The 15,299-nt window shown below is 33.2% G+C and overlaps 3 protein-coding genes across 3 annotated transcripts; 1 reads left to right on the top strand and 2 right to left on the bottom strand.

Annotated features, from left to right (window-relative positions):
• Positions 1–1,134: 1,134 nt before the first annotated feature.
• LOC133803115 (endochitinase-like) lies at positions 1,135–13,556 on the top strand. The gene is made up of 3 exons (XM_062241063.1): positions 1,135–1,679; positions 1,818–1,971; positions 12,977–13,556. Exons 1-3 carry the CDS (start codon positions 1,169–1,171, stop codon positions 13,398–13,400), a joined length of 1,089 nt encoding a protein of 362 aa, XP_062097047.1. The 5' UTR covers positions 1,135–1,168; the 3' UTR covers positions 13,401–13,556.
• On the bottom strand, positions 3,969–5,727 carry LOC133803103 (uncharacterized). The gene is made up of 5 exons (XM_062241053.1): positions 5,624–5,727; positions 5,295–5,539; positions 4,890–5,210; positions 4,721–4,810; positions 3,969–4,646 (listed from the first exon to the last, which is right to left on the bottom strand). The coding sequence occupies exons 1-5, from the start codon at positions 5,712–5,714 to the stop codon at positions 3,984–3,986; spliced, it is 1,410 nt and encodes a 469-aa protein (XP_062097037.1). The 5' UTR covers positions 5,715–5,727; the 3' UTR covers positions 3,969–3,983.
• Positions 5,857–7,082, bottom strand: LOC133803123 (uncharacterized). The gene is made up of 3 exons (XM_062241075.1): positions 6,920–7,082; positions 6,745–6,835; positions 5,857–6,675 (listed from the first exon to the last, which is right to left on the bottom strand). Exons 2-3 carry the CDS (start codon positions 6,802–6,804, stop codon positions 5,881–5,883), a joined length of 855 nt encoding a protein of 284 aa, XP_062097059.1. The 5' UTR covers positions 6,805–6,835; positions 6,920–7,082; the 3' UTR covers positions 5,857–5,880.
• Positions 13,557–15,299: the final 1,743 nt, after the last annotated feature.

Below are 15,299 nucleotides of genomic sequence, written 5' to 3'. Positions count from 1 at the left end.
AGGACATGCTTGGAGTAGATTGACACTATCGAAGCCATCATACTCGAGCCTGCACTTCCCAAGCTCGGACTGTTTAATCCAAAGACAATCGATAACGGATGTATCCCAATGTCATGTCATTTCGAACTCAGAAAGCATCCTGAGGTTACACATCTTCAAGGTCGTTATTTTACTTCGGAGATCTCACAGCTGGACCATGCAATGTTTTCATACATTTTGAGCTCACACCTGACGAGTCCAGTTTTCGAGGTCATAACCTCTGGTCTCGAAATCTGGCATGTAACAAATATGACAATCATAAGAATTCTATAAAAATAACTAATAAATTTCCTAATTAAAACTAAACAAATGTAACTAGTATAAGAATAAACAAGTAACTAAATATTTTTAAGAAAAAAAATGTACTTATAAATATTTGGGACGTGAATATATTGGCTTTTTTCTTTCATTATTTGAAATTATAATTTTATCCTTACACCGATAGAGTAACACAAATATATAATGGATGACATTAAATGATAGTTTGGGGTGTATGTGATCTAAAATTTAAAATTAAGACTTATGTGATACAAGAGGAATTAACGGACTCTAGCTGTTATTAATCCTTTTTTTTAAATATTTTTTTTCTTATAATTACAAGAATCGCGATGGATCCAGATCTCTTTCTCCGGTTTTTCAACCTTGCAGCCGATACAGATTCATGCCGCAATTATATCTTCAGTTCAAGGAATCTGGTCACTGTTTCCAAGGTGGGTAGCTGGGTACAATTACAAAAATATTATCTACACCTTTATAAAAAAAAACACAATATTATTTCTATATATAGTTTCATATATAAATAATCAGTATAAGACAAATGTGCAAGTTGCATTCTTTGTTTTTACTTGCAAAAGTAGTTGGTTCTAAGTGACACAATTTGATTGAAAGAAAAATTATTTTGAGCATTGTAAGTCACTATACGTGTATTGTTATTATTTTGATCATGGCTATTAGTTCCCTCAACACCATATAATATTTTAAGAAAACGTGAATGGTGAGTACTTCGTGGGAGGATGAGTTAGGTAGAATAGTAATCATCTCATATCGCTTTATATATAATTTCATTCAAACTTGATATTATCAAAGTAGTAGTAGACAGCAGACTAGTAATAACATAGGAAAAATAACAATGAAATACTATTACTTGTGGTTGTGCTGTACTATAAATGCATTGTTGCTAGTAGGTTTGAGCTCCGCCTCTGCAGCAGGACAATGTGGAAGAGATGCTGGCGGTGCTGTGTGCGCTAAGGGCTTTTGTTGTAGTAATTGGGGGTACTGTGGTCAATCCGACGCCTACTGTGCCCCTGGTAACTGTCAAAGTCAATGTCCAACTCCTTCTCCACCGCCGCCACCATCACCATCGCCGCCGCCACCATCACCACCACCGCCGCCACCTCGTCCCTTCACGCCACCTCCTCCAGTTTCTCCTCACGATGTTAGTAACATCATTACTCCATCACTTTTTGAGGAGATGCTTACCTATCGAAACGACCCTCGATGCCAAAGCAATGGCTTCTACACCTACGACGCCTTCATAACCGCCGCTAGATATTTTCCTGGCTTTGGAACTACTGGCACTCTTGAAACTCGCACAAGAGAGCTCGCCGCGTTCTTTGGCCAAACTTCTCACGAGACCACTGGTACAATTCTACTGATTGCGTTGCTTGTATATATTTTCCATTACCGAAATATATTTATAATTATATGATTACGTTGTAAGTGATCATAGAGAGAAATATATAACATATCAATTTGTTGATTATGTTTACGAATCATAGGTGGATGGGCAACCGCAGAAGGCGGACCATATGCCTGGGGATATTGCTTCATTAGCGAAGTAGGGCAGACTGCTTCCTATTGTACACCTAGCCTGGAATGGCCATGTGTTCCTGGCCAATTATACTATGGTCGTGGACCCATCCAGATCAGTTAGTAAGTGATTATCTACTCTCTAGGAATTTACTAACCTAACTATAACCAAGATATAATAATACCCTTATGTTATTTTGACATATTAAACAAGCTAATAATATTTATTTAGAAAATATAAAATATTATGTATAAATAACTTATAATTTATATTAATATTATAATTTGTTTATCCTTTTCTTTTTGACAAATATTACATTATTATACACCACATTCTAATTAATAGATATAGCAAATATTTCTTAATAGAATTTACACTATATATAATTTGTATGATTTTGTTTTTCATATTTGGATAATTTAAATCTTATGGCTTTAATAGTTTTCATTCCTTATTGTTAGCAAATAAACCGTTGAGTTAAACATACAAAAACAAATATTAAATAATATTTTCAAAAATATGATTATGATTAAGCCAAGCGATTATCTTAAGAGTGTTGATATTTTTTTAGTGTCACAAGGTTTCACCGTTGTTACAAGAGATAACACTTTATAATTAGATAACGCTAACTAATAATTATAAAATTAAAATATGTGGGACCTAATATTAATTTTTACCAATAACAATATGTCACATCTTGTGGTGTTAGACACCATTCGTACCCCTTAGCAATTCTTCTATTAATTTAAATATGATATAAATTAATATACTTAACTTATTTATTTTTCTAGTAATCATTATTAATATTTTTCAATTATTCTTTTTAATATGTTTCATTATTATTACATATTCTTAATGAATGATTAATTAATCAATTTTACTCCATACTTTATACTTTAATTCTCAGATTCTAATTTAGGTTTAATCTATAAAGTTAACAAATTTTATTTTGATTTGATATTATAGTGAAAAATATATTTTAATTAAGAGTAAGTATTTTGTCGTTATAAATATTTTATCTTTATACTTTTGCCTTTTTCCTTGAATTAATTAATCAAGTATTATTTTATACTCTATAATTCAAATCTCACTTTAATTTTTTGATCTTCTAGTTTATGTTTACTCTATATTTAGTGTTTATTCAAAGATATTTTTATTGGTTTTTTTTTTTTCAAATATTTTTAGAGAATTTACTCAATTAGCACCCTGTCTTTTTATAAAGTATCGTTTTGGTACTTTCTTTTTTTAATAATTCTCATATAGTACCATATATTTTAAAATCATACATATTTGGTACCCTAAATTCAGATTTAATAAATAAAATTTTATCAATATGACCAAATCCACTACAACAAAAATGACTTTTAGGGGCGACGCATGTCGCCCCTAATAACCCAAAAAGTCGCCCCTAATACGTATCAGGGGCGACTTGTCGCCCCTGATTAGTCGCCCGTAGAAAAATGTCCCTGAAGGGTACATTAGGGGCGACTATAGGGTCGCCCCTGATATTCAAATATTAGGGGCGACATAGTCGCCCCTAAAAGTTGAAATTTCGCCACAAAAAATTAAAAATTTTGAAATATTTTTTCGATATGTCGCCCCTAATACTTAATTAGTCGCCCCTAATAATTAAGTATTAGGGGCGACACGTCGCTCCTAATACTATATGTTTACACGTGGTATATTATTAGGGGCGACATGTCGCCCCTAATAGTTTACTATGTCGCCCCCAAATAGTACACGTGGCTATTATCAGGGGCGACAATGTCGCCCCTAATACTACTTTATTTATAAAAAATAATAAAAAAATTAATTAATTAAATATTATTAGGGGCGACAAGTCGCCCCTAATACTATATTCTGTCGCCCCAAATTATACACGTAGCATATTACCAGGGGCGACAATGTCGCCCCTAATACTACTCTATTTATATAAAAAAAATAATAAAATTAATTAAATAAAATTTTAAATAATTATTTATCGAAATATTTATTTAAAATTTAATTAATTAAATATAAAAATATTATATTAAATATTTAAATTAGTATATTAAAATAACAATTGTAAATATTCATAATACATTAACATAACAAATATTTATAAAATTAAACAATAATTAATAAAAATATAAACTTAGTCTCCTAAGTCAGTTGCCTCGTCCTCCTCCCTATTGTCTTCTTGTTGTGGTTGTTGCGGTGGTTGTGATTGCTGCGGTGGCGGTGGCGGCATCGGCCAAGGATATTGGGGAGGTAATGTAGACGATCCAGCTCCATACATGTAGGGATACGATGGCTGGGAGGACGGTGGAATCGGACACGGATAAGGTGTTGTTCCGTACATATATGGAGGTACCATATGATAAGACGGCGCTGCCCCGTACATAGAAGGATGAGTTGGAGCTGGAGGTTGAGAAGACGAAGCCCTAGAAGTATTGTCACTATCAGGCACATGCGGCATCTGAACGTTTGGTGGACGAAATGGAGGTACAAAATATTGAGTTAAGAAATTAACTTGATCAGTCAATTTCTGTAAATTATTCTCCAGATTTTCTATATATTCTCTTGAATGATGAGGAGGAACTCGAGACTCGCTGAAGTGAGAGTGTTGGGTAGATGATGACCTCGACCCCGACCCCGACCCCTTCAATTTGCGGCCCACTCCTCGCTCATGTCCACGCCTTTGGCCTAATACTTTTTGTAGCACCTCCTCCTGATCAACTGATGACGGACTATCATTATTAGAAGCATCAGTGGATGTTTGCTGAGTTCGTAACTCAAAATCAGCCTTCAGTTTTTCCTGTTTTCAAAAAATGTTAGACACTAACATTAAATATAACTCTATTAATATTAAAAAATATAATTCAAACTTACATAATCTTGGCGAGCATCATCGTTCACGAAATCATTTTTTGATTTCTTCCAATGATAATTCTTCCATGACTCAATGAGGTCCGGGTTCGTCTAAAAAATATAACCAAAATGTTAGAGAACATATAATTTAAAATAACATAATTTTGATAATATTTTATCTTTTACTTACTTTTTCAAAACGGACGGCTGCCAGCGATTTTGTACCCTGTGTTGTAGAATACTTTTGTTTCTTCCGATTTTCCTTATTCTTTATGGAGCGCGCAATAAATTGTGGACTTGTAAATAACTGACAAATCTGCTTCCACTCCTCCTTGTTAACATCATTGGTTGGGTTGTTTAGAACCTTATCCCAATCCTCCGGTCCATTGTAGTATTTCTCAAAGTGTTCGTGTCTTAGTGTTTTCCTATTGCGGTATCGGTCTTTCATCTCTCGATCGATACCATTTAAACACTTTAAGAAATCCTCGCGGCCCGCTATTTGATAATAGTACTAAATTGAAAATTAAACATATTAATAATATATGTACTATATTAAAGACAAATTTTAAAAAAATATATTTAATACTATTTTTACCTGAATTATGGCAAGGACCTGATCCTTGTATTGTTGAGGCACTAATTCCCATGAACCGTAATGTCCGGGAACTTTCGTTTTAATTTGGGTTCCCACAAGGCGGACAAAAGCAGCGTGCTCGCTCCCAACAACCTTGTACGTTCGTGGGCAAAACGTTACTTCCAGTGGTTTTCCATTTTTACGCCGCCTCTCCTCTAGATCTTTTCCAATAGCTGCGCCACGACCCTTTCTCTTAATTGGGATTCCTGTATTTTTTTTTATTAATAATACATAGAATATTAGTATATACATGATAAACATATGTGTAAATAAAATAACAAAAAAATTACCTGAGTCGCATGTAGTCGGGATCCTAGTAGGATCCGGTGGAGGATCACCGCCAGCGTCTCCACCGTGAGCTCTAGCCACATCTGCTGACATCTACTAACACGACAGTAATTTAACCTATCTATTTTAATATTTAATTATTATTTATAATTAATTTATTGAGTATTATTTCAATTGATTAGGTAATTTGAAACATGCTATTTGGAAACGAACTTTTTATTTCTCAATATGTATAATACATTGAACACTAGATACAAAACTAAGTAGAATAGTCACTATCCTCATTAATTACATCAACATCTATCGGGCACACATCATCAGTATTATCATCACTAAGGTCGACAATTAATTCATCCTCATCTTCTGCTTCTTCTACACTGTCTGCCATATCATCTTCATTGTCATTAATAAATCCATCATCTTCTTGAACAACTAAAGAAGGTCGATGGGCCGTGTTGACTTGTGTTGCTGGTACATCAGATTGCTGAACAACCAACTCTCCGAGATCCACAGTCAAAACAAAATTCGATGAGTTGGTGTCATGTACAACATCAACATCAGCAATCATATCTGAAGCATCTGGAAAGTCCCAAACTTGCCGATGATTCACTTCTTGGACAACTTTCCAATCTCGTCCTCTAACGAGATCATCGATGTAGAATACTTGTTTTGCTTGACTAGCTAGTATGAACGGTTCATCTTTATACCATTCACCGCTAACATTGATACTAGTAATATTATTTACAGTGATGGTTTTCTTTTTTTTCGGATCTGTATTGAACCATTTACATCGAAATAATACCACCGAATAAGAACCAGTAAAAGACAGCTGGAGTATTTCTTCAAGTTGCCCGTAATAGTTAAAACCTTCTGTTCCAGCAACACACACTCCACTGTTTTGTGTAATTCGATTTTGATCTCGATTGTATGAGACAAATCGAACTCCGTTCACTATACATGCTTGGTAGGAGTAAGCCAATAGATCTGACCCAGATGCTAAAGCTAGTAATTCATCAGCATGCTCTAATGACCCAAGTTGGTGCAAGTCATATATCTAATAATAAAGAAATATATTAGAATAAGAATGTAATTTGTAGTATGCAATTTGCTAAGTACAAGTTACCTTCTTATGAAACCATGAACGAAACTCTTTCTTATGTATCAATTTATGATTGGCAGCCATATCTCTTTGTTGCACCTCAGTTAGGTGTTCCCTGTTAATTAATTAACAATGTCAATATTGTTAATTAAGGAGTACATTGAACAAAGAATAAAATGAATATTAATTATGTACTTACTCTAAATACACTTCAGTTTCTGGAGAATTATCCAATATGAACCACTCAGCTTTATTCCGAGTATTTTCATCGAGGGGCACGGGAATTCCCTTACTAAGAGGACGACATTGAGATTCAAACACTGTGAGGTGTCGATTCACATACGGTGCATCTTCGTTTCGATCAGGCTGATTAAATTGCTTCTATCTTTCTATTTGAATGTCATGGATCTTGTAAAATCTTGTTTAGATGGCCACTAATTAAGGTTTTGCATTGTTCTACTATCATCTTAGGATTTCTATTCACCTAATAGTTTAGGATTCTAAGTAAAGTGATAAATTGCAATTAAGGTATTGTGACGGGTATTCTAATTGTGATGAGAAATAGAACCTAGGTTAAACGAATTGCATACTTAATGAATTTGTTGCCTAGATTAACCTGTTTCAACAAAGTGTAATGTTTTTACTAGGTTAAATAGATTGCATGCTTAATGACCAGGTACCATGACGCCTAATTCATTTTATTCATATCGGATTTTTTTTAGACCTAGGTGTAACCAGTTACAATAGCGATTAATTTAGATTCTTTTGTTTAGATTTGATTTTGTTTTCACACCTGACTAAGCAACCAGGTACCATAGCAATTGGTTATTTTTTTTAGATTTGATTTTGTTTTCTTAAGTTTTTTTTTTCGAATTGTAAATAATATTATATTTTAACAAAAATACAATATAAGGTAATTAATAAATAATAATTAGTATACTTAAAAAAAACATATCAAGAAAATAGCATGGTAGGTCCGTTTATAAAACCGACCTACTAAGTACCTACTAAGTTGCATAATAGGTCGGTTCTATCATTGATGATTTCTTGTCACAACATAAATTTTTTATGACTATATGTTGTTTTTAATCTTAACAAATAATTATTTGTGACTGAAAGTATTATACAGTAACAATTTGTCCTTGAGCAAAAATATATTTAGTCACAATAAATTATTATTTTTGTTGCTAATACTTTTAGCTACGGACTTTTAAATATATATTTAGTCACAAATTTTATTGTAATCATGGAAACAATATTATTTATAGTTAAATCTTGGATCTGAATTTTTTTCTTCCAAAATATGTAAGATCCTATCACAATTACTTTATTACAACGATAAAAGTAGTAATTAGTTACAACTTTTTCTTAGTTCAAGAGTAGTAGCTGGTTACGATTTTAAAACCAAAAGAAAAAAGTTTTCCCAAACTTGTAACCTGTTACCAGTTTTAAACTTGTAACTGTTACCAGTTTTAAACTTGTAACTGTTACCAGTTTTAAACTTGTAACCTGTTACAAGTTTTAAACTTGAAAAAGTTGTAACCGGTTATAATTTATCTCATTGCTGGTTACCTGAATAAAATTTTGAAAAAAGGACAATTTCATATTCAAATTCTCAACTCATAAATCAATTGTTGGTCTCAATTTTTTTAATAGAATTGTAGATCGACTAATATTGATCTTGAGTAGCATAAAATCAATCGAAATTGTGAATGAAAGTTTACAATATGTGGGAATGTGAAATTTTTTGAAACTTAATTGCCAGCAAATAAGAGTATAAATCCTGTAAATATTTTGGTAGAAAAAGATAGTGATCGAGGTAGAATGACATATGAAATTATATTATTACATTAATTATCTCTTTAATTAAAATTTTAAGATGGCATATATGTAAGTTTCACTATAAATAATATTGTTTCCATAATTACAATAAAAATTGTGACTAAAAGTATATTTAAAAGTCCGTAGCTAAAAGTATTAGCAACAAAAATAATAATTTATTGTGACTACATATATTTTTGCTCAAGGACAAATTGTTACTGTATAATACTTTCAGTCACAAATAATTATTTGTTAAGATTAAAAACGACATATAGTCATAAAAAATTTATGTTATGACAAGAAATCATCAATGATAATTTATGTTATGCATGGCAGGTCGGTTCCTTAAAAACCGACCTACCATGCTTCTCTTTAACTAACATGATAGGTCGGTTCCCTGAATACCGACTTATGAACATATATTAAGTCGGTTTCTGCAGAACTGACCTACCATGACCGATGCCTGATGTCTAGATTGTAGTAGTGATTGGCCGCGGCCAACATGATCTCCTGGCCGCGACCTCCGCGCGAACATGACCCAGAATATGACCCGTGGCCGCGGCCGTGCGACAAATTTTTCTTTAAAATTTAAATTTTAAATGTAATTATTGGGGGCTATAAAAGGGATTAGGGTTAACTTTTATCATAACTTTGGATTGCGATTTTTAGAGGCTAGAGCAGCAGAGGAGGAGGAAAAAACATCATCATCTATATTCTTCAATCTAGTTTTTCATTATTCTCAAAACACTTTTATTTTCATTGAATATTTATGTTTATGAATATGAAATATGATTATGGAATAGTTTTCTTTATAGTTAAGGATTATTTCAAAACCCTAGACATGATATCTTGAATGCATTGATGAATTTTATTTTTTTTATTCCCTTATATTAAATTGCTTCTATTTTTCTATTTGAATGTCATGGATCTTGTAAAATCTTGTTTAGATGGCCACTAATTAAGGTTTTGCATTGTTCTACTATCATCTTAGGATTTCTATTCACCTAATAGTTTAGGATTCTAAGTAAAGTGATAAATTGCAATTAAGGTATTGTGACGGGTATTCAAATTGTGATGAGAAATAGAACCTAGGTTAAATGAATTGCATGCTTAATGAATTTGTTGCCTAGATTAACCTGTTTCCACAAAGTGTAATGAGTTTATTGCTGGGTAAAAAGGGTTAATTAAGAGCACTTAGCTTTAATTAATTATATTAGGCAAATTGGGATAATTGACTGCTTAAGTGTTATCTGCGGGGTTAATAATTTAATTGGGAATAGGGAATATTATTCATCATTGTTGATAGATTGATTGTTGAAGGTGGAGAGTAATCCTTGACTATTTCTTTAATATCGTTATATCCTTAGTTATTCAATCATTGATATTTATTTCATTTTATGTTTTTAGCTATTAAAACTAAAACCCCTTTTTAATTTTAATCTAGTATTAGCATTGGTCTAGAATTAACTGTTGGCGTTGGGGTCAATAGCGACACATTTTAACTGTCGGCATTGGTCTCGAATTAACTGTCGGCGTTGGGGTCAATAACGACAGTCAAAAGCAACGGTGACAGTTATTAGCTGTCGGCGTAGAGTCACACTAAGCAACTACGACAGTCAACAAAGTTGACTGTCATGGTTGGGTGTCGGGAAAGCCCAGTTTTGTAGTAGTGAGTGAGAGTGAGGGAGAGGGTGCGGGGACGGTGGCGGTGCGGCTACAATCAGCTGGCTGAGATCAAGAGTGAGGGTGAGGGTGAGGGTGCAGCGACGGTGGCGGTGAGGCTGAGATCGAGAGTGAGGGTGAGGGTGAGGGTGCAGCGGCGACGGTGGCGATGAGACTGAGATCGAGAGTGAGGGTGAGGGTGCAGCGGCGGTGCGGCGGCTGAGATCGAGAGTGAGAGTGAGGGTGAGGTCTGCGACAATAAATAAATCGAAACTATAAGGCAAAGAGGAAAATGAGGGTCTATGGCTGTGTAATTATGTTTTATGCAGTGGAGGAGAATGATAAAATGTATCAGGGGCGATATTCTATAATAATTTTAACAAGTGGCAAAATTTTTAAAATATCAAGGGCGACTGAGATCAATATCAGGGGCGACTAATGATGTGTGGCCCCTGATTCTAGAGTATTAGGGGCGACATATAGTCGCCCCTAATAATTTTCACAATTTCAAAACATCAGGGGCGACTCAGACCAATATCAGAGGCGACTAATGATGTGTCGCCCCTAATATTCTAGAATCAGGGGCGACATATAGTCGCCCCTAATAATTTTCACAAGTAGCAAAAATTTCAAAACATCAGGGGCGACTCTTACCAATATCAGGGGCGACTAATGATGTGTCGCCCCTAATATTCTAGAATCAGGGGCGACATATAGTCGCCCCTAATAATTTTCACATGTAGCAAAAATTTCAAAACATCAGGGGCGACTCTTACCAATATCAGGGGCGACTAATGATGTGTCGCCCCTGATTCTAGAATATTAGGGGCGACATATAGTCGCCCCTAATAATTTTCACATGTAGCAAAAATTTCAAAACATCAGGGGCGACTCTTACCAATATCAGGGGCGACTAATGATGTGTCGCCCCTAATTCTAGAATATTAGGGGCGACATATAGTCGCCCCTAATAATTTTCACAAATCTCAAAACATCAGGGGCGACTCATACCAATATTAGGGGCGACTAATGATGTGTCGCCCCTGATGCTATAATATTAAGGGCGACGTGTCGCCCCTAATAATTTTCACAAATGGCGAAAATCTCTCAACATCAGGGGCGACTTAGACCAATATCAGGGTCGACTAATGATGTGTCGCCCCTGATTTTTAGAATATTAGGGGCGACATATAGTCGCCCCTAATAGAGTCGCCTCTAAAACCAATTTTTCTTGTAGTGATCATCATCAGTTATATGTAATTAAGTAATTAAATTTAAATTTGAAATTCATAAACTTAAGAGCAATTTGATTAAATTGGCAAAATTATAAAAATTAAATTTGAGTTTAAGGTATCAAGTTTGTACGATTTCAAAATACAGGGTACCAAATTGTTCGATTTCAAAATATATAGTACCAAATGAGCATTATTGTAAACACAGAGTACTAAAATGATGATACTTTGCAAAAACACATGGTACCAAATAGTTACCTACTATTTATTTTATCCAATTAACTTTTTGCTAGAGCAACTTTGCTGAAAGGTGAATGAGTAATAAATTGGGAGTGATTTCAATTTTAAAAAATAAAAGATAAATTATGTGATGTTTTGTTTTGTTTTATTTTATTTTTCTCAATTAGATGTTGCTTCCATTAAATTTATACAATTATAGATGTATATTATTTGTATAAAAACCCAAAATTCATAATAATTAATGTAAACTCTGACCAAAACTTAATGTGTTTGAAATGTTACTCGTATCTTGATTTTATTCTTATATTTGTTATTTTAGTTGCATTGTGTATTATTCTACTATTTCATTTTTAGTTTGTTTATCTGAGTGAGTTCATAATAACAAAATCATAAATTAAATTTGAGCTAAGTTGGTCAAATTTATCCCAATTAATAAATTTCATTAGGTTTAATACTTAAGTTTAATATTATAATATTTTTGTCAAGACTATCAAATAAAATTTTCCTTTTTTTTTAATAAATATTAGGCATAATTATACGTATAACATTGTTTCAATTGTTACATGAGATGTATAAAACCTCACTATGAATCACAAGTAGTTAACACTATGTAGCGTTTGAAATTAGAAAAGTTTTTCTTTTTTAAAAAAAAATATATATTATGGTTGCACATACCAATGTTCAAAATGTTATAGAAGTAATCATATAGACTAAACAAAATATAACTACGTGCTTCATTTTAATTTTACATCTTAATTTTGTGAAATATTATCTTAAAAAAACAAGCATTAAGCACACTTCTACAAATTAAAAAATAAAATAAAAATAGATCTTTTTATCTCATCCCTTAACCATGTATGCTATTCTTTGTATCTTTAGATTTAATATTTTATTACATAAGCATAATTTAAAGTTGTTAATTATTATATATTTGAAATTATTAGAAAGACAACTGACTCTTTTATATAAGTTAATTTTTAAAATATTATTGATCTGCAAGAGAAAATAACTTAACCATTTGCTAACTTAATTCACTTATTAATTTTTGTATTATAATTATGTAATAAGATGGAAGAATTGGATTTAATTAAGTAAAAGACAAAAGTACTTTCTTTCTCTAAAAAAGTCAAAAAGGTACAAAATCAATATAGACAAAAATAACTCGACCAAATGGTGAATCGTATTAGAAAACCAAGTGACTCTTTTGTACAAGTTAAAAGATATATATCATGTAATTTTTGAAATGTACTACACATGTAACATTTTTTTCACTACACTTTAATTTGTGATGATAAAATCAGCAACTACAATTACGGACCAGCTGGTCAAGTACTTGGATTGAACCTGTTAAGCAACCCAAATCTAGTCGCAACAAATGCAGTTGTTTCATTCCAGACCGCTCTATGGTTTTGGATGACTCCACAGTACAACAAACCATCTTGCCATGCCGTTATTGTGGGCGAGTGGACACCAACACCGGCTGATGTGGCAGCCAATCGACTTCCGGGCTATGGTGTGATCACTAACATAATCAACGGAGGGCTCGAATGCGGCCATGGTGAAGATAACAGGGTCAAAAGTAGGATTGGCTTCTTCGAAAGGTATTGCGGTATACTAGGAGTAAGCATTGGGGACAACGTGAACTGTTACAATCAACGCTCTTTTGGCGTTGGTCTCATGAATTCAACACCTTATGGAGTTCTCAAAATGTCTGTCGACGAATAGACATAATATTATTTGAACGTCCAAGAGTGTATAATATTATATGTAATGGGTTGTAGACGTACGTACTATCCACAGTTTGCTGGCTTATACATCATTCTACGTACCTTAATAAGTTGATATAATATAATAAGCAACTCAACTTTGTGTGTTATCCAATGTCGTTAGCATTATGAAATTGTTCTGTTCTAACTGGGCAAGGTGCAAAAAGAGCCCGTAGCAGTCCATGAACGATTAAGTTTTATTTGGTCTGTTTGGACACAATTTAACAAGTCTTTTTCATGTCATTCTTAAAACTATTAAAAGATAACACATTTTGGGGTAGCAAATAAAATTTGACATTTGAAGACTCAAAAACCAAAGACAATATTTCCAAATCTAGGACTAAAATGGAATTTAATTATGTTATTTTAGATTAAGTATACCTAACATACTGTGTGATAAGTACAATTACGAGGATTTCTGAGTTTTGTTTTTGTTGTGATTTTAGTTAAATCACACTGACAAGAACATTAAACTTAACAGAGAAAAATTAACCAAGAAAGTATAATTCTGCAAAGAACTAAAACAGAGAAAGAGAAATCAAGACACTCATATATGTGGTTCAGTACCCTTTTAAGGCACCTACATCCACGGGGAACAAATCTCAGCTTCTCTTATTGATAACAAATCACCAGAAGGTTTACAAGATTTCTGCTATCCTTTCCAAACATTCAGTAGAGCACAAAACATTTCAAGAGAACACTAAACTACTGAAATTAATATTTGTACATAAAATGAACAGAACTAAAGGCCTTTTATAGCTAGCATAACACAAGGCACAATCCAACTAACCAAACAATCTTTTGAATGTCTCCAACAGTAATCTGCCACGTGTACAAGTAACTCAATCATATCTAACAATTTCCACATTGATTGGGTTACTTGTAATCTGGTTTTGAGGGGATGATGAGAGAAGCTTGAGGCTTGCAACAATTCCAATACTGAACCTCACCTACTGAGGTAACTTAACATTCTTCAACATGTAATAAGTTTAAGCAATGCTTAAACATGGCTTGAGTGATTACTTTTGTTAGCATATCAGCTGGATTTTCATCTGTAGTATCCTTTTTAGCTTGAATATCTTTATTGGCTATGACTTCCCTTATGAAAGGTAGCTTTATGTCAATGTGCTTTGACCTTTCATGAAACATAGGGTTCTTCATAAGATGTAGAGCACTTTGATTATCCCTTTTTACTGATATATCGTCAGAGTTAAGCTCAATTCCTTGCTAAACTATATATTGGTCATAAACTCATGAAATCTTAAGTTTCTATCTGAGAGATTGTTTAAGACCATAAAGTGATTTTGTAAGAAGACAAACCTGATCTGAATCTTCACTCTCAAACCCCTTTGGTTGTTGCATGAATATTTCTTCCTCTAGACTTCCATGTAATAAAAAGGCAGTTTTCATATCCATCTGTTCTACTTCTAGATTGAACTTTGCTGCCTTTGCCAACACAACCTTGATGGAAACATGCTTTACCACTAGAGAAATATATCATTGAAATCTACCCCTTCTCTTTGTGTAGAACCTTTTGCAACCAACCTAGCTTTGTGTCTTGGTTTCTCTACACCAGGTATTCAATCTTTTACTTTGAAAATCCAATGCATCCCATAATCTTCTGTTTGGCAGGTTTCTTCACTAGTATCCCGGTCTGATTTTGCTTAACAAATTCTCTACACTATTATCAGCTTCTTGATAATTATTTGGTTCTTAATTTACTTGTTTAGCTGTTGTAAACATAGGCAACTAAATCTGCATATCCATATCTCTTAGGTCCTCTAGATTCTCTTTTCTCTTTGTCTCTAGCTAGTTGGTAATTTCCCAAGCTGCTTGAACTTGCTTCTACACTTGGTTA

The sequence above is a fragment of the Humulus lupulus genome, chromosome 1 (genome assembly GCF_963169125.1).
Source record: "Humulus lupulus chromosome 1, drHumLupu1.1, whole genome shotgun sequence".
NCBI lineage: Eukaryota > Viridiplantae > Streptophyta > Magnoliopsida > Rosales > Cannabaceae > Humulus > Humulus lupulus.
The sequence above is the reverse complement of the archived record's forward strand: the minus strand, read 5'-3'. Positions and strand labels throughout refer to the sequence as shown.

Excerpts from the sequence above, each read along its gene's own strand:
- LOC133803103 (XM_062241053.1), bottom strand. The coding sequence starts at position 5,714 with ATGTCAGCAGATGTGGCTAGAGCTCACGGTGGAGACGCTGGCGGTGAT. Across the intron at positions 5,211-5,294 it reads AGGTCCTTGCCATAATTCAG|TACTATTATCAAATAGCGGG; the intron begins GTAAAAATAGTA and ends TTTTCAATTTAG. Across the intron at positions 4,647-4,720 it reads ATGATGCTCGCCAAGATTAT|GAAAAACTGAAGGCTGATTT; the intron begins GTAAGTTTGAAT and ends TTTTGAAAACAG.
- LOC133803123 (XM_062241075.1), bottom strand. The coding sequence starts at position 6,804 with ATGGCTGCCAATCATAAATTGATACATAAGAAAGAGTTTCGTTCATGG. Across the intron at positions 6,676-6,744 it reads GTTCATGGTTTCATAAGAAG|ATATATGACTTGCACCAACT; the intron begins GTAACTTGTACT and ends CTTTATTATTAG.
- LOC133803115 (XM_062241063.1), top strand. The coding sequence starts at position 1,169 with ATGAAATACTATTACTTGTGGTTGTGCTGTACTATAAATGCATTGTTG. Across the intron at positions 1,680-1,817 it reads AACTTCTCACGAGACCACTG|GTGGATGGGCAACCGCAGAA; the intron begins GTACAATTCTAC and ends TACGAATCATAG. Across the intron at positions 1,972-12,976 it reads GGACCCATCCAGATCAGTTA|CAACTACAATTACGGACCAG; the intron begins GTAAGTGATTAT and ends TGATAAAATCAG.